This window comes from Equus quagga, chromosome 7, assembly GCF_021613505.1.
Source record: "Equus quagga isolate Etosha38 chromosome 7, UCLA_HA_Equagga_1.0, whole genome shotgun sequence".
NCBI lineage: Eukaryota > Metazoa > Chordata > Mammalia > Perissodactyla > Equidae > Equus > Equus quagga.
The window spans coordinates 70,846,232-70,865,749 of record NC_060273.1 but is presented as its reverse complement, the minus strand read 5'-3'; the positions used below and the strand labels follow the sequence as shown (position 1 = coordinate 70,865,749).

Here is a 19,518-nt window from a genome sequence, read left to right as displayed (position 1 = left end):
GGCACTGGATGGCCTTTTCACCCCCAGGTGATGAGTGAGGTCGGAAGATCGGAAGATTTAAAAAGCCACCGGGGCCTCCGTTTTGAATGAAAGACCCAGCGCAAAGGCATCATCATGAACACGAGCAGTAAGTGGGTCCTTCTCTCCTTTGCTATGGGAACAGGGTGGGGGCGGGAGGTACAGGAGCCTGCGCTGGGGCTGCCTGGAAGGAGGAAGGAAGCCTGGCATCTGGATGGACACATGGCCCCCAGACTCCTTCTTGGTCTTTTCTGTGCTCCCGAGCAGAGGGATATGGGTCCAGCTTTTCCTAATTTTGCTAGTTTTATCAGCAGCGCCACTTGCCTCTGCAAGGGAGGCTGCTTGTCTCCTTCTAGCAATGCCTTGGAAGGCCTAGGAAGCAGTTGTGTGGCCATTGTCTGACTGTGGGGGCTCCGAGGGGAGCTCCCCTGCACACAGCTGGAAAGCCACAGAAGGCCCTGCTTGTCCTGAAGCCGGGAGGAGCAGGGAGGCTGGCCCTTGGCTGCCGGGTGGGTGGGTGTGGGCAGGCAGTGGGATGGGAACGAGCAGTTTGATAAACAAATCATCAGAAGCCACCTTTGGATCTGGAGATTGTGAAATATCCTGCTTCTGTGCTCCTGCAGCCGCGTTGGCCTGAGGCTGATTTCTCCACGCACCTACAGGCTGTTTAGCCATCCCTGGAACTAGAGAGGAAAGGGCAAGTCCTTCTGTCAGGGTCTCTGACGTGCCAGAGGCAACACTGCTTTGCAGAGCCAAGACCAGACATTTTGCTGCTGGGCTGAGCCTCAGCTGCTGAGACATGCAATCAGAAATACAAGGCGGTCCAGTCCACTTCTCTTCAATATAGTCCGTTTGACCATGGGCACCTGCTGGGGCACGTGGTCTCGGTGCCACGTGGAGGGGAGGTCTGGGTTCAAGTCCCGCTTCGTGCTTCCTGGTCATTAGTTTGTCTGGGTCATCCCAGCAGCAGATGAGGTTGTGGAACTGGAGGACCCCTAGGAACATTCACTTCTCCAGGTCTATGACTTTGTCATCAGTCTCTGTCTGGATCCCAGATTGTTCATCTGTAAAATGAGAAGGGTTGAATTAGAGACCCTTCTAATCTAAGCATCTGCAAGTTTCTTCTGAAAAAGCCAGAGCTGAGCAGCAAGGCCAGAAAAATCAGTACCTTCTGAGGTTGTGTCCAGACCAAACCCATTGTGTCCTCACTGTGCCTCCATTTCAAGGCTGTTAGCATGGAGGGGAGGAAAACAAAGCGAAAGCCACTGAGACGGAAATGAAATATATTTATTTACTATGTATTTGTATGACTCATCTCTCTGCTGTCTTCCTTTGTGTATTACATAGCGAAGCGAAGCAAGCAAGTGTGGCTAGACTCCTCTCCCTCTTGCAGCCAAAGAATTTTGCCTTTTGATTTTGACAGTCTGGCTTCACACCAGGCTCAAGAAAAGAGCAAAATTCCGTAGACCCAGTCACCTGGCGAGCCACATGTTTACATCTGTGTGCTTTCAGACAAGTAAAGATGTGAAGTGCCTGTCACGCCTCACTGTCTCTGGGGAAAAAATGTCTTGATAGGAGTCCTTTCTCACTAAATGACAGAAGAGAAAGATGGCTCATCTATTTTTCAAGGAACTAAGAACTAAGGTAACAAGCAGTTGGCTCTGCCCTTTTCCCTCTCTGGGATCCCAAGGAACTCTTGTCCTGTTAGAAACACTGAGTATTCCTGAAAGAAGGAAACGGAGATTTCACTTTTTATTTTTTTTTAAAGGAATGACAAATAGAGTTGATTACTGCACAAGATGCGGACTGACAAAAATGCCATTCCAGCTTCATATACTTTTCCTAAGTAAGGAGAGTGCATTTGCTTTCCAGGAGCAGTGGAAAATAAACAGAGTGGAATGACTTGGGCAGCCTTGGGGGCCCCTGAGTTCCCATAAGAGGAAGTGCTTCTCCAAAGAACTGCCTGGGGACACAGTGGGGAGACTGAAGCTCAGGCTTGGGCTGAGCTGTCACTGAGGCTCCTCCCAACCCTGAGAGTCTGCAAACGAGAGAGAGTAGCAGTCAGACCTCACTCAAGTGAAGGAGTGACGGGATCCTAAGGTCAGAGGGACAGGGCGTTGGCAGGAGGTCCCTAGCATGACCTGATGTAAGCAAAAATGTTCTCCCCTTTGGGATGTGAAATTCTTAACTTAATCCTCATGCCTGAAATTGACCCTAAGAGAAACTCTTACTCAGTTTTTCTTTCTCTTCCGTTTGCTGGATCCCCACTCTCCACCAGCCACTGTGCTAAGCATTTCACCTGCATGATCTCCCCAAACTGTCACACCCAACCTGTGAGGTGGATGTTATTAGTCCAGTATTATAGGTGAAACCCTGTGGCTGATGTTCACTAGCGTCTTCAAGTCATGCAGTTAATTGTTGGATTATGAAAGGTACTGGATGTTTCTGACAGTGCGTTCTATTCCTAATCCGTGGTTCAAATGTCACCATTGAGGTGGGGGCAAAAGCGTGAGCTCATTAGTAAGTTCCTAATCACATCATCTGGAGAAGAGGTCCTAGGACAGCGTGTAAGAACTGATAGGGTCAGGCCCTGGAAACGGGAGGTCTGGGTGCTAGTCCTCCTTTTTTCTTGTGTTAGGTGGATGCTCTTCTGCATGGTTGTCTCATCTGCAAAATAGGAATACTGAGACCTCCCTCAGCGTGGAACGGAGATCCATGTTAATGTGCTGAGTGCACTACGGAGTGTGGTACCTGGGACACAGCCGACATCGTGTCACGATGATGGTCAGGCTGTCATCACCAGCAGTGGTCGTTGTGGCTTTTGTCATTGTTGACTTTATGACATCAGCGAGCAGGTCACTCAACCTCTTGAAAGTCACACGTTCGTCGTAAATTGAGAGGAATGCCAGAACTGTGATTTTGAGGGTTACACAGGATTGTATGAAAATGCTTTGTGAACATATGTAGATTGTTTTTATTAATAAGAAGCACATGTCTCAGATGACAAAAAGGGGAGTGCTCAGTCAGCAACTCCTCAGTGTGCATTTTAGTTTCATCAGAATCCTTTCTTCTCAAGTCTAGCTGAGCGTTAGTATGCCACACAGCCGGAATTTGAGAGAAGGGGTAATTTTGGAGATGAGGGAGAGAGGTGGTAGTACAGACGTGGCAGAATGCAACAGGTGGGGTCTGGCCCTCGGAGCCAATAAGGGAGGGGAAGGAGGGTTCCTTGTGGACGGAACAGGACACAGTGGCACAAGCAGAGCCCTCAGGGCTCAGGAAACCCGGGCTGATCATGAGACGGTGCGTGCCTCTGGGCGAAGGAAAGGGAAGCACCTCAATCATTCCCACCTTGGCCTCTGTGGGGTGGGTCTCCTAGCCAGCCTTTCCTGCCCTCTGCATGTACCCAACCTAATTTCAAGGACTCTATCTGTCATTTGTCTCCTGACCTGCTGAGGCAGCCCTCTGTATCCACTCCAACCTCTTCCGTTCTCCCCCATCCACCCTCTGCATCACTCTCTGCTTAAGACGTAGATCCCATTGCTCTTAAGATGCGAAAGCAAACCCTTCAGCGAGGCCTGTAGGCTCCCATGTGGCCTGGCCTCGGCCTTGCTCACAGACCCGTCTCATCCACACTGCACCACTCTCCATGTTCCCGTCAGGTTCAGTTCCTTCCATTCTCTCTAAGGGCCTGCACCTGCCAACTCTGCATGTGCTGTCCCTTCCTCCTGGAAAGACCTCTCCCTCCAGCACCAGCCCTTCTGCCCACTCCCCCTTCACCCAGGCTGGCCTCCTCGCCCCCCAGAGCTGCATAAGCCCTACCGGCCTCCCAGCCCAGCTAACATCTCCCTGATGTATGCTGTCCGTGCACCTTGGCCCTGTTCCTTCAGAGCCTTGTCTCTCCCATCACACACTTACCGTGTGATTGCAGCCCATTTTTCTGAACTACAGAGCAAGAAAGGAGCTGACCCCAGATCCCTCGCTCTCACACAGTCCCCAGAGCCATGAGGGCACCACCACCTAATGTGCATATTCTTGGGCATCTGTATACCTCTGGTTATTCCCTGTCAGTGTCTCCCAGGCCCATGTTGGCCCCAGGAGCTGCCAGGTCCCTGCATCCAAAGCCAGGGGAGACTGAGTTGGTCCCAGAGTGCCAGAGGCCCTGAGCACCAGTCAGTTCTGTGTGTCATAAAATCCTGTGCTCCTCACTTGGGTCAGAATTCCCAGAGCTCCTGAAAGCTATGGCTTTCCTAGGCACAGAACCCAGCCTGGCTCCTCCTCGAGGCTGGGAAGCATTATGCATACCACATACAATGGTGCCAATGGCCACCCTCCCTCATTTCATCACCTTCTTCCTGCCCTCTGACCCCTTCCTTGGTCTCTGTCATGGATTGACATGCCAACAAGTTACTTTTTTGGAGAAGACTTTGTTTTGTTGAAGAGAGTACTGAGGGGGTTATATAACCCCCACAAAGGTGTCATGAGATAAGCAGACACCATACTGGAGCAGTAAGAACCTGAGCTTTGGCGTATGGATTCCCGAGTTCAAGTGCAAGGTCTATCGTGTACTCTATCTGTGATCTCGGACAAGATAGGTCGTGTCTCTGAGCCTGAATTTTATCGTGACTAGAATGTGAGCAATAATTCCAGTGTGCAGGATTGTTGTGAGGATTAGGGAAGAGCATGAGAAACTCACTGACACAGGGTCTTAGGGAATGCAGTTGAATCTGAAGTTGAGTTGGCCATTGAGTAGAATAAAGTTCTGGAATGATGGTATCATAAGAGCCAAACCCTCTGGTTGAAAATTAGCCTGTTTTACTGGCGTGGTAGCCAGCCCTGGGTTCTGTACATAGGAAAGCCATAGCTTTCAGGAAGCCTTCAGGAAGATTATTAACCTGCTGTTGTGTGTGCTATGGGTCGAAGACAGGAAGTTAGGATCCAAGGTTCCTAGGAGAGACAATTAGCCCAGTTCAGAAAAGGTCTGAGGGCCTCAGTGGTTGCAAGAATAGAAATAAGGAAAGGATCCTTTAGAAAATGAAGTCTGAGTGATCTACCACCCAACTGAGTTCTAGGGTGAAGAAGGAGAGGAGTCTGTCAGTAGGATCCTGGCAGGGGACAGATGGGCAAGTTGAGGGGAGTTAAACAGAAGGAGTCTTCACAGGTTTGTGAGAAGGGCGTGGAGGAACAAACGGGAGAAGCAAGGATGGCCCAGTATTAGGAGGCTAGTGACAGTAGCTGTTACCACTCTTACCACACCTGTCCCCAGGGGCAAAAAAAAGGAACCCAGAGACCCAAAGAGCTGTGGGGTAAGGACTGCCTGAGAGGAGCTGTGGTGCCTGACTCCAGGAAGGCAGCCAGCCCATGGCAAGACCCAAAGGAAGGAACCAGGGGAGTAAATAGACTGAGCTCGCTCTCCGCCCTCCCTTGCATCTCCTGCCGTGTTCCCCACTGGCCCAGTCCAGCCAGGAGCCAGACGGCTAGGAAGGCAGTTGACAGGCCCATCGTGGTCAGCCACCCAGGATACAGTGCAGGGTAGAGAAGGGAGCAGCGTAGATCTGGAGAGGCAAGGGGTTCAGAATTGAGGACCCCCCAACACAGGGAGAACGATGACCACCCTCTGCTGACGTCATCGCCCAGGTCAGGAACTCTAAGAATTCCTTGAGAAAAGGATGCATTGCAAACACAAACACGGTCCGATGCCTTCTAAAGAAATACTAAATTTGCGAAACAGATAAAAAGTAGAGATGATTGTATAGTTTATAAGGATAGAGGTTTTTTTTTAAACAGCCCTTCCCAAATGAATGAAGCAGTTGTTAACAAATGATTACTTGAGGCTAAAGGGGGGTTAGAAAAATAAGGAACAATTGTAAAACCATCCAAAATGAATATAACATATCTCTGAAAATCTAAATGTTGTTTCAAGAGCACTTGTGTTGCATAAAGGAAGTGATATCAATTCTGAACTCCAACGTTCCTATCTGGCAAAAGCTTTATCTTGCTGAGATAACATCTGCTGTGGTGAATGGTCAACAGCTGGCTAATACCCAACGCAAGCCAGATACCATTGTCAAAGAACAGAAAACAACCAGAAGTGTGTAAGCACTTTTTACTTTGGGGGTATTTCACCAGTTAAATTGTTCTTCCATGGTTCTTAAGGGCACAGACTGGAACTAGGCAGGTGGATTCAGATTACTACCCTGCCCTTTACTTGCTGTGTGTCCTCGGGCAAGTCACTTACCTTCTCTGTCCCTTAGTTCCTCGTGTTGAATTATAATCACAGAGGATATAATGATAGTGCTTCTCGCATAGAGTTGTTATAAAGAATAAATAAGTTAATACTTCTGGACTGCTTAAAACAATGCCTGGCGTATAGCAAGGGTTTATAAAATGAATAATAATAGTGTATATCCATTTGCTAGAGCTGCCATAACAAAGTACCACAAACTGGGTGGCTTAAACAGCAGAAATGGATTGTTTCACAGTTCTGGAAGCTCAAAGTCCAAAACCAAGGTATTGGCAGGGTTGGTTCCTTCTGGGAGCCATGAGGCAAGGATCTGTTGAAGGGCGCCCTCCTTGGTTGTGGATGGCCATCTTCTCCCTATGTCTTCACGTCATCTTCCCTCCGTGTGTGTCTCTGTGTCCAAATTTCCCCTTTTGACAAGGACACCCGTCCTTCTGGATTAGGGCCCACCCTAATGCCCTCATTCTAACTTGATTACCTCTGTAGAGACCCTCTCTCCAAACAAGGTCGCCTTCTGGGGTACTGGGGGTTAGGACTCCAGCATATGAGTTTGAGGGAACACAATTCAATCCATAACAGTGTTTGTTAAATAATTGACTCCTCAAGGAGAAGACTTCCCTTGGATTGATTTCCCCTGATATCAGCCGCTCCCCAGGGCTGGTGTAGGGTGCTGACAGTTGATTATTAAACACCAGTGTCACGAAGGTTATCTGCCTAGTCTTGATGTTTAAACCCTAATTTTACCATGTCTGGCTGGTGGGGACAGAGCCTCTCCCTGAGAACCTGAAGGGAAGAGTTCACATAGAGGAGGTCCCCAGAAAGGAGGACCAGAGTGACTTAGTATTCCACCATCAATCTGTCTGCGGAAAACACCCACCCCACCCAACCCCCGCTTCAGATCATTACACGCAACTGTAGCATTTCAATAGCATAACGGAATTTACAGTCGTGATATTGGTTTTCAGTTGGCCTGGTTCCTGGGAATGTCCTACCTGGGGAATAAGAATTGGATTGTTCATTTGTTCACTCAACAGATATTTACTGACCACCAACTCTGTGTCCGGCATGATGCTGGAGACACATCAGCATGTGTCTCATGCTGGAGGCTCAGAGATAACAAACGTGGGCCTTGCCTTTGTGGATCATACAGGCTTGGCAGAATGGACCAGCTGGTGTGCGGTGTGATGGAGCATACACCAGGTTTTCAATGAATTTGGATTATCTGCCAGCATTGGGAAGGTGATAAATCAAAATTGAGATTTCTGGCTTCTCTTTAAAAAAACAAACAAACTGGAAGCTGTTGCATCCTTGCTCTATTCTCCTACATGACAACAGTCAGCAGGATTGCTGCCATCAGTGGGGCATGTATGGGTCACCAGTGTGCCACAGTGGCCACCACTTCCTGTTACATTGCACGAGGACAGCTTAATACTTTTATGTTATCTTTCCACTGTCCTGATTTGAATTTTTAAACCCCTGTCTAGTAGACAATCCATATAACATCGCACCTGGAGAAGTGTATCTTCACACAGAGATGTGGAAATTGCAGCCTCTCTCTTAATTACGATGGGAGAAAGTCCTGTCTGGAGGTAGCAATTGATTAACACTGCCATGCTATTAAAGGCCTCTTGAAGTGAGCAAGCCCCTGCAGCACGTCCTTATTTCCCCAGCTGACCTGTTCCCAGAAGGGTATCATATCCTGTTGGAGACAGTTGGGCAAACAGTATCTAGATCCCATCTCCTAGAGGTCAGTTTTGTTTCCAGAGTTACTTAGTAATAGCAGGTGGGGCACAGACCAAAGGAAGGCAATTCCGGATAACTGGTCCCAGCTCTAGGTACCTTTTCCAGCCCAAAGGCAGGTACTTTGGGAGGCTGAACTATTCCAGTGATTATCCTGACACAAGGGACATGCCTGATCCAGTTGAGGACATCTAGTCAACAGCATGAGCTCTGTGACAGTAAGGTCAGTTCATATGCCACCCAGCTGAGGAGTGATTACTGAAAGGCCACGCACTGACCCTGTATGGCTACTCAAGACCTCTCCTCTGTCATTATGGGGTTCTGCTTGAGAAAGAAGAGTGGGAAAATGGATAATCCCTACCTAATGTCTTCAGTTGAGGGCAGACTTTTTTTCATTCCCCTGGAAGAGATCAGAGTAGTAAAGAATTCATAGAAAGCAAAGCACAGTGCCTGGCACATGGAAAATGCTCAAAAGATATTTGATGAGTTAATTCATTATGAAAAGCCCACTCTCTTTTTCTTTACGATACAGATCTCTCTGCTAAACACTAGGTTCATCTTTCTGACTGTCTGCTAAGATGGACACCTAGATATTCCCACTTCAAATTCAACCTAAAATTTAATATTCTCTTTGAAAGAAAAAACCCACTTCAACTCTGTGGTCCCTCTTAATTGCTAGAACCTCCATCTACCCAGGCACATAAGTTAGTGATTAGAAAGCAGTGCTTGTCTACATTTCTCTTTCCTTCACTATCTGGTGTTTAGTCTGTGTCCACATCTGGTCGTTCCTAGCTCCCAAATATGACTTGAACTCTTCTCCTCCTCAGCAGCCGTCATTTCCCAATGTCTGCGACACCAGGCATGGCAGCCATTAGAGTTAAAGGTTGGGGGAGGGGGTGGGTTGATCTCAAGTTCAGTAGGAGGCAACAGAGCCATGTGGTCTGCTGGAAAATGCGATTCCAGGCTGCATGGACAGGAGGAGGTCATAGCGCCGCTCTGCAGAATGCTGATTAGGCTGTGCCTGAAGCATTGTGTTCAGGGTGCACAGTGATCAACTGGAGCATGCCCAGGCAAGAGCAGCCAGCATGGTAGAAAGACTTGAAACATGCTAGAGAGAGGGCATTGAAGGAGCGGTAGGGAGGTGCCAGAGTCAGCCCTGCACATTGGGTTTGTGTCCCCAGGAGAGTGTGGATGATCCCTTGACGATTTCACACAATGCTGCTACTTTGTGCCCTGCAACCCAGAAGTCTCTAGCCTCTTTTCCAAGTGTATCACCAGCCAGACAAGGGGTCCAGACAGGCTCCTCTTGGCCGTAGTGTTGCTCCCGGTGCGGTGGTTACCGCTGTGGGCTCATGCAGCAGCCCCACCCCCTCTCCTGGCAGAATTCCACTCTGTACTGCCTGTATCATTTCCAAAGCTTCTTCCTCGCATCTGCTTGATTTTGTGCAAAGCGCAGGTCTTTCTCCATGGGCTGTTATCTCTTGCCCTCGCCAGCCCCAGCAGGGCCAATGAGACGACTGCTTTGCCATAGTCTAATGACACAGTTGATCTATTTTAAGCACCTGAAGCACACTCCGCCAAGTGCCAATCTTCCTGCAGCAAGCTGCTCTCAGCGTGCAGGGGCAGGGGCAGCCCGAGGTCTGTTCCTGCTTTTTGAAATCTGGGGAAACAGCCCAGGGGTCCAGACCCTGCCCGTCCAAGACAATCTAAGGCAACCGTAAAATTAGATATTTTCACAGTCAGCATGAGTTGTTCTGGAAGGAGAATTGCCTGTGATGCTAGGATTATATGATGCAGAGACCTCAAGAGACCATGACTCTTTCATTCAAAGGGTGGATACAGAGCCTGGGCCCATTACATGTGGGGAGAAGGGACCTGGGAGGGAGCATTTCAGGAACAAAGAGAAGCCCAGCCCCCATCAGAGATGTCTTAGCCTCAGACCAATTTTTTCTCCTCCTTCTAATCAAGAGACATTCTTTTCCAATTATAGCCTATCTGAGTGCCAATGTTTACATATATTATTTGTTTAGTCCTTGCAACAGTCCTACCTGGGCCTTCCCTCCATCCTGCAACTAAGGGAAGTCCCCGTGTTATATTGGCTCTCACCAACCTTCACTGAACTCGCGGCGGTTGGTAATTATTTTATCCATTAGTTTTTTTTCTTCATTTCTGTCTCTTATCCCTTTTGAACTGTCAGCCACATGATGGCTCTGTGACAGCCCTGTCTGTTTTGTACACTGCTGAGTCCTCCAAAATCAGAGTGGTGACCACTAACAACAGTTCACGTTGGTTGAGCATTTGCTGTGTGCCAGGCACGGTGCCAAGCTCTTCACACACATAACACACTTAACCTTCATGAAAGTCCTGGGAGGGTTACTAATATTATCCTCATTTTACAGAGGAGGAAACTCGGGCTCAGAGAAGAGGTCATTCATCCCAAATCTCATATTTAATAAGTAAGGAAGCCTTGAATGAATATATGAATGGATGAATTTAACAAGGACTATTTATACCCCCATTTTGCATAAAAGGGAAATGAGGTTCAAAGATGAGTCACCTGGTTTCCGTCACACAAGCCAGGAGGTGGTGGGGCAGGCATTTGAAAGCATGTCGATCGGACTCTGAGGCCTCCTTTCTCTCCTCCCTGCTCCCTCCTTTTCACCATCTTCTCCTACTTAAAGGTGAGGAGAGTCACGGAGGAAAGTGTACACTGGAGTGGCTGGTCTTATAGTCTCCTGCTGGATGTCCCAGCACTGCTTATGCATTCACTGGGGCAGTGACATAAATCCCTGCGCTATGTATGACGATGTGCCATGTACTGTGGGATCGGAGATGCACACGACAGAGAGCGTGACCTCACATCGCCTCCTTCCAGCATCATCCAGGGTGGATGTGAGCATGTGTGGCTGTAACATGATGGGAAACCATCATGGGTGTTGAGAGGGAAGGAAAGAGTGCACAGGAGGACAGGCCAGATTCCTTTGGAAGACCTGGGGATCCTTTGTGGAGAAGACCTGGAGAGGTGAATAAGCTTTTGGAGGTGGAGGAGAAGGGAAAGAAGGGGCATTCCAGACGGGCTTATTCAGTCCTTCTCCGGGGCAAGCATTCCACAAACCCTTCTTGCACAACTTCTGCATCCTGGGCCCTTGGCTCAGTGAAATAAACAGATGCAGAGTGTTTCGGGAAATGTCAGGAAGTCCAGTTTGTCTGTACTCTGTAGAGTATGAGGAGGTGGACAGTGAGGAAATAAAGCTGGCGAGCTGGTGAGGATCAGGTCTTTGAGAGTTTTCAGTGCCAGGCTAGACAGTGTTGGTTACAGTCTATGGCCAATGAGGAGCCCTGAGAGGTTCTGAGCCGAGCCGTGACCCGACCAGAGCTGTGCATTATTCAGGACGATCTCCCTGGCAACACGTACCTGATGGATCAGAGAGCCCAGAGGCCATGAGAGGTAGGCTAAGCGCAGTGCGCAGGTGTGAGTGGATGAGAGGGGAGGGCGTGGGGTGCAGAGAGGATGGCAGTGGTTCTGTAGCTGGCTGTGCATTACTGTTGGCATTCCTCCTCTTTTGCCCACAGTTGGACCTGTTATCTGATTCTGATTTCTGCGACTCTGAGAACTGATACTTTGAAAACTAGGTTACTGACTAAATCGAGATGCCTAGCTAGTGTATTTGATAAGCACTTGAGCTGTGGAGTCAGACGGCCTGGGTTCAAATTCCAGCTCAGCCACTTACTAGCTGTGCAGCCTTCGGTGACTTGCTTTGCCTCCAAAGCTTCAGTTTCCTCACAAGATGGGAATGTTAGGGCAACACTGAGTGAACGAAGTGGTGTAAGATGAAGATGCTTGGCACATGGAAAATGCTCTGTAATGATTAATGGTGGTAAAGTAATGAAATACACTTGAATGTGTTGGGAAGACCCCTTTAAATATACAAATTAATCAACACCTGGTATTGTGAGGACACAGTCACCTCTTGATCATTCCTTTGGGAAAAGGGAACAAAGTATTGATTGCCCAGGACTTGTGTTTACTAACACTTAAGAAGTACTTTCTTATACATCATTCTAAACTTTCCATGAATTTGTCTCTTTTGATCCTAGGCATGAGTCAGAGGTAAAATTAACGTCACAGAGGCTGTTAGAGGAGGGAGCATGTCATCCTAGACCAGGGGTTGGCACCCTTTTTCTGTAAATGGCCAGGTAGTAAATATTTTGAGCTTTGTAGGCCATGTGGTCTCTGTGGCATGAAAGCAGCCCTAGACGATGTGTAATCAAATGACAAGGCTGCAGTCCCATCAAAATTTATTTACAAAAATATAGGTGGAGAGTGATTTGGCCCTTGGGCCAGAGTTTGCTGACCCCTATACTAGATGACTTCTAAGATCTCTTCCAACTTTGACATTCCGATGCAAAATGATGACACAGAAATGCCTAATCCCTCTTGGTTAGTTCATCTTTGTAACTACAAGAGGAGTTTGCTTCAAATATGATAGAGGTGATGCACTGGAAAGATAGACACAGAAAGGACCCTACAAAGCTGTCTCCATGCTTTGTGCTGCCTTCATGTTCGGCAACCCCATAATTCACACTCAGGTATTATATGACTCTTGTCAAGTGTCCACTAAATGCCAGGCTGCACAGGCTGCCCGGGGATCTGTTCAGTAGACAGCTCTTGGGCTGCAGAGAAAGATACTCAGGCCAGAGACTCTCCCACTTGGGAAAAGACGCACTGGGCAATTCCATGCCAGTGCTTCAATGTCCAGAGCAAAGTCTCCTCCTGCTTTGCTCCCCATTCACATTTCCTGCTCAAAGCGCACATTCCTTTGTAATGAAAGACAGTAGCCAGATTGTCTGTCCAGCATGTTTTATCATCCCTTCTTCTGATTCTTTGCAAGAACTTCCCTCCAGCTCCATGTAGCACTAATGGGCTGTCGGTTGTAGTGTTCTGCCCCTCCCCCAGGGGGTGGCACATGACCTAGTCTAGCCAATCAGAGTATCTCATTTACCTTGGCCCAAGGATTTGTTTGTCAGTGGACCTTAGACCCAAGAGAGGCCAACCAGAGTATTCTCGGAAATTGGATAGGGAGATATTGGGGAGGAGAAGTATTCATTCCAATGAGGTTGCTAAGCCGAGAAGATGAGGGTCCAGGGATACCAGTGGGCATTCTTGTCCAATATATGGGAAGAAGCTGTCTGAAAAATAGAGAGTCACTCTGACCATGTAGTGAAGTCCCTGAATCCAGGCAGACCCGAAGCCAGAGGCTACCTACCACTCCCCACCTCCCAGATCTCCCACTTGCAAGAACCAACAGATTCCCTTTATGCTTAAACTAGTTTCAGTTGGGTTTCTGTAAATTACAATGAAAAGGATCCTAACTAAAGCACATTGGGTTTTTTATTTTTTACCATTCTTCCCACTGGCACTTACCGCCTACAATTACCCTCATTTATCAAAATCCTAGCCATCTTTAGGCTAAAAGACTTTGCCATTTTAGTTTCCTCTCATCCACTCCTGAAGTGATTTTATTTCCTCTTCTGAGGTCCCTAGCCCTGGTTTGAAACATTCTTATGGTTATGGTTCATTTGCTGTAAGTCAACATGGCTTATTCATGTGCGTTTCCTAGCACTCCTCTTAGCTTATAAGCTCCTTGAGGACTGGAGTCATGTGTCAGGAGGGTACAGTGTATTTGCTCCCCAACTGTAAGCTACAAAGCACTGGGGAGCCAGAGAATTATTGCTGGAGCTTACAAATCCTTGTGTGCACCAAGCTTCAAATACGTAATACTCTGTCAAATGAATGTGGTTGAGAAAATTCAGTATGACAACAAGCTACCATAACTGTTACTTAAATATAATACTAATATAGAGAGACTAACAAATGTTTTTGACATTAAAAAGATGTCCTCAAATGATCCAAATGTGGTTACGTAGATGCATACGTATGTAAAAAAATTTTGAGCTTTACACTTAAGATTTGTACACTTGACTCTAACCAAATTATGCCACAACAAAAAGTAAAATAAAAGTAAAGGAATCCTCATTTATGCAAGCCTGTCCATCGCTAGTCAACACACAAAAATTAATTTAATAGCTCATAGACCTAAATAAACTAAACGCTAAAACTATACAGCTTCTAGAAGAAACTATAGGAGAGTATCGTATGACCTTGAGGTAGGCAATGACTTCTTAGAACACTAAAAGCAGCAAAAATGGGCAAGAAATTCCAACAGACACTTCACAAGAGAGCATATATAAATGATCTGTGAGCATACAAAAAGTGCTGAGCATCATTAGTCATCAGGGAAATGCAAATTAAAACCACCTCTTTACACCCACCAAAATGGCTAAAATTTCTCATACATTGTTGGTGGGAATATCAAATGCTACAATGACTTTGGAAAACTGTCAGGCAGTTTTATAAAAACCCAGCATACACCTGCCTATGATCCAGCAACTCCACCCCTAGGTATTTACACATGAGAGAGGAAAACATATATCTGCAAAAAAGATTTGTGTAAGAATGTTCCTGGCAGCTTAATTCATAGTATCCCAAAGCTAGAAACAACCCATATGTTCATCTATGGACAAATGGGAATACAAATTGTGTTACATTTACACGATGGAATACTGCTCAGCAAAAAAATGGGCAAACTATTGATACATGCCATAGCATGAATGAATCTCAAAAACATGCTGAGGAAAAGAATCCAGATGTAAAAGAGGCTATGTTGCATGATTCCATTATATGAAGTTCAAGAACAGGCAAAACTACTCTGCGTGGGTGGGGAGCATAACAGAGTTTGCCTCTGGTTGTGGGGAGGAGAGACTGATTGCAAAAAGTCGCAGCAAATTCCCTGGGGTGATGGAAATGTACCCTATCTTGATTGAGACGTTGTTTACATGGACTTATTTGTCAAAACTCATTGTATTTAAGAGCTATATATTTTGATATTTGTAAATTATACCAAATTCATATATATATAAAACCCTTTAAAAGATTCCTAGGCTTAGAAACAGAAGAACTGACTCCAAATCTCAGCTCTCCTACTAACTCTGACACCTTCTAGTATCCTCATTAGTTCAATGGGTCCATCCTATCAGCCTTGCTTACCTCAGAAGGCTATTTCAACTATAATAAAACCTGAGAAGGTGCTTGGTAAATTTTTAAGCATTGTACCTTTCAAGAGCCTCCTCTCCAACTTATTTCGTGCAGATCTCTCCCTGGCCCCAATTTTCCAGCTGCACTGGCCTCCCTGAACTCACTACGTGCTTTCCAGTCTCAGGGCCCTTGTACATGCTGTTTCTCCACCTGCATTGTTTTCCCCCTGGTCTTCCATGGCTGGCTTCCTCACATCCTTACAGTCTTAGCTGAAATGTTTTATCTTCAGATTGCCTGACCCATCCCTTGTTCATTGTCTTCATTCTACTTGTCACACTTCATAATTATCTATTTATTTATTTATTTACTTACTGTGTATCTTTCCCACAGAATTGTAAACTCCCAAAGGATGGGAAACCTGCTGGTTTTATTCATAAGTGTATCTATCTTCAGTCGTTAGCACATAGAAATTATCCAGTAAATATTGCTGAATAAATAAGTGCGCCAACAAATGTGAGTTTTAGTGCATGGACTTTAAAATCTCTTTGTGCTGACTGGGGACTTTCTGCTGGGAGCCAGATCTGCCCCCGTGCTTGGTGGGTGCCAGAAAAGTGACATCAGAATAATGCTAGTGTCACTGTAGTGTGCTCACTCGAGAAGAGCTTTTTGGATCAAGGGACTCAGGGAAACATTAGGCCATCTTAGGAACACTTTCTGTTCACCACTATGCTTTGTGATCCCTCTGTTGGGCTATAACCTGGGGTTCTGGCTGTATCTCCAGGTTGAGAAGAGTCTGAAGCACAAACAGGCTAACTATCTCACATGCAGGGATGGTCCTCCATCTCCAGGGCCATCCACATCCCACACTCAGCACAAGGCCACAGAGCAAATGGCATAAATGCCTATGTCCACATCCATCTTCTTATTTGGCACTTTTCACTGCTGTAGCCTGTCATGGGCCCTTTTAGCTCTAATCCTCCCCCTATCTCTCCCTCTAATAATCAAACCATTTTGGGTTTTCTGGATCTGAATGCCATTGCCCTCACTGAGGCCATTTCTCTCCCTGGAGTTAGCCCCAGTCGAGCTGCTGCTCTAGAGCCCGGGTCACCTGGGCATCACCCATGGCCAATCTGCCCGTGGGAGCTCTCTGAAACCTTCTGTTTCACAACAGGAATGTGTTTGCTGACCTGGATTATCTTGGCTTCTGTGACATCAGTGTTATGGGGAAATGCTCCTTAACGTGGAGCAAAGTCCACTTGGGAGTATGAACTTAGAGAATGCCCTGGGGAAAATCTAAGGGGCTTTGAAATAGGGGAGAAGTCTACCTCCTCCCCTGCCTACTTCCTCCACAGCCCAAATTCTGCTTTCTCTCTGTCTTGCTGTCTCCCTTGAAATCCGTATTCTGTTCAGCAGATAATGTCAATAAGCCCTTTATGTGAGTGGGATTTGGGGCTTCTGTTTCTCATCTGAGAATCTGTCCTGTGCCAATGAGTATGGGCCTCTGGCCCACATGTTAATTATTGTACCAGGGTTTCTGGAGTCGACTGGGGACAGAATGCCTCTTTGGCTAGAAGAGGGGTATTCTGGTAGGATTTTTTTTTTTTTTTTGAGGCATTAGTCTGGCTTAGAGAGGCTGAGAGAGTGAAATGCTTGTAGGCTTCACTGATGTGTGCTCCTTCTTATCTGAGCTCCACACTTAACTGGGCTTTGGGAGTCAAATGTTAATGAATCTCTCGGGATTCCTTGAAGTTATATTGGCAGTAATCATTTTCTGCTGGCCTTAGTACCGGGAAATAAAAAGCAGTATTTTAGGTTGCAGAATGATGGAAAGGGAGTCTAGTGGTGCGTGTATGTGTGTGCATGTGCACAAGTATAGAAAAGAAAGCTCGCTGAACTGGGGATCCGAAGGCGTGTGTTGGAGACTGGGCACATCTCTTCAGTTCCCTAAGCCTTGGTTTTCTCATCTGTAAAATGGGCAGACTGATCCCCAGCAGCCCTGACTCATATGTTTGGTGATGATCAATTGAGGCCGTGAATGAGGAAGGCCTGAGTTAGCCTTTGTTGTACTCGTTATTAAGTAGATGCCTTCTTCCCTTGGCTGTTCTTTGAAAGAGAAGGCAAAATATATTTGAATTGTTTTTTTATTACTTTTGGTTGCTGGCTATGTTTCTTTGAATCATTAAAATTTAGTACAATTCTGTACAGAAATTGAGCACAAGGCAAATCCAGCTTTATTGGGGTTACACTAAATGGGGAAGGTAAAGAGTCAAGAAGGTAAAGGACACTAGACTCTTTAGTCTAGTCTCCTTAGAAGCAATTGTCCGAAATTCAAGTATTTCATCCCATTCTTAGGCCATGCATCCAACCATGCATTTCAGCATCTCGTTCAGAAAGCATGGTCTCTATAATTAAATGATGATAAAAAGAGACACAGGAGAGTGACCATAGGATAGACGCTTTGCTCTTCTCTTTGTGTCTGGAAGGGCAGTGAGCCACCCAGACCAAAAAGAAAGAGCCCTTTCATCATGCCTATCAGAACAGGTGGCTCATTTTGGCCGACAGGCCCAGAATTTCACCCTTCAGCTCCTTTTACAGTTCTCAGATGAATGGTGCCCAGCACCAGGATTCACCCAGGTCTAGTTTGGGAAGAACATTCTGCATACATCTCGGTAGGCCTCCCTTTTTCCTCCTCCCCTCGCTCAATGCTCTGACGCTTTTCAGCTGCTCCTTAGACAGTTTCTTCCGGTGACTAACTTGACAAAGGCAGTGGGGTATGAGCAGTCACGACTTCTTCCTGCTGAAAGCCATCCGCCTTGGAATGCATGTTCCAGGATGTGTAAAACATCTGACCGTGGAAGCACCTCTGGCATGTCTGTGTTGGAGTGGGTATCTCCCACTGTTGAGATGGAGCAGGATGGGTTTGAGGGAAAAGAAAGAAAGCCAGTGTGGCTGTCATCTACTGCCAAAGGGGAGGGGCGTCTGAGGTGAGATGGGGGAGACTGGCAGGGACCCGGCCATGTAGGGCCTTGTGGCCCATGGCAAGGAGTCTGGCTTTATCCCAAGAGCAAAGTGAAGCCATTGAATGGTGTTAAATGCCACCGGAGGTGGTGGGATTGGAGTTAAGCATCATTGGATTTGCATTTTGAAAGCATCAGTCAGGCTACTGTGTGGGGAATGAGTGGAGAAAGGAGGTTGGTTAGGACCTGTTGGCATCCTCAGAGATAAGAGGGCTGAGACTAGGGGTAGATGGTGCGGGGCATCTTCTACTCGAGGGGCATGGCATAGTCTTGATTCCCTGACAGCTTTTATAGTCTTTCTACTATTTAAAATAATGATTTGGAGTCCGTATTAGTTTGCTAGAGTTGCCACAGCGCAATACTACATAGCAGTCACTTTAACAATGAAATTTATTTTATGATAGTTCTGGAGGCTGAAAGTCTGAGATCAAGGTGTCAAAAGAGTTGGTTTCTTCTGAGGCCTCTCTCCTTGGCTTGTAGATGGCCATCTTCTTCCTGTGTCTTCACATGGTCCCCCTCTGTGCATGTCTGTGTCCTCATCTCCTCTTCTTAAAAGGACACCATTCATATTGGGTTACAGCCCACCCATATGACCTCTTTTTAACTTAATCATCTCTTTAAAGACCCTATCTCCAAATGCTGTCACGGTCTGATTCCAAGCATACTTTTTTTCTTGGATTCCCTATGAAGGGTAGTTGGATAACCTTGAGCACTTCTATTATTTGTCATTGTACACCCCCTACTGTCCCCCTCACACACATAGCCACCACGTTAAGTATAGGAAAAGTTACATAAGCATTTGATGGATTTCATTTGGGTTTTGGTCTTCCACCAGAATGTTGAACTTGACCGTGTTGTGATTTCTATTACAGCGTGGTTTAGCCACAGAAATTTCCTGTGCCGGTTACTTCTTGGGAACAGGTCTGTTGCATTTGCCTTCCTTGTGGGCTCAAGTGATACCTGTTGTAGGAAACAGCTGTCAAGTTCATCCTGACCAAAAACTTAACTCTTCATCTCATCCCCTGGGTGTGTCTAAATGTTTGTAGACTGTCCGCAAGAATACTCCAGGGTCTATAGACTTGAGTAGCTCTCTCCTCAAGTAATTTACAATCTGCTAGGGATAACGAGGAAGCACAAAAGTAACGATGTTACAGGGTGGACTACGCTCTAGGTCAGTGGCTCTCAAAATGTGGTCGTCGGACCAGCAGTGTCAGCATCACTTGGGAGCTTGTTAGAAATGCGAATTCTCAGCCCCCACCCTAGACCTAGTGAATCAGACACCCTGGGAGTGGAGCCGAGCAATCTGTGTTTTGACGAGACATTTAAGGATTCTGATGCGTGCTACAGTTTGAGAACCACTGCTTAGTCATAAGAAGTACATGCCATGAGATTTTAAAGAAAGAGAGCTC

General features: G+C 46.7%; 1 protein-coding gene across 4 annotated transcripts in view; it reads left to right on the top strand.

Moving 5' to 3' along the window:
- Positions 1–19,518, top strand: part of ABLIM3 (actin binding LIM protein family member 3) — a 108,970-nt gene continuing 89,452 nt past the window's right edge. For 3 of the 4 annotated variants that reach the window (XM_046666318.1, XM_046666317.1, XM_046666314.1), the window contains exon 1: positions 1–127. In XM_046666318.1, coding sequence (XP_046522274.1) covers positions 115–127 — 13 coding nt within the window. In that variant the 5' untranslated portion in view covers positions 1–114. Of the gene's footprint in view, positions 128–11,322; positions 11,445–19,518 lie in introns of those variants that run through there. The other variant, XM_046666315.1, reaches the window with a different exon arrangement.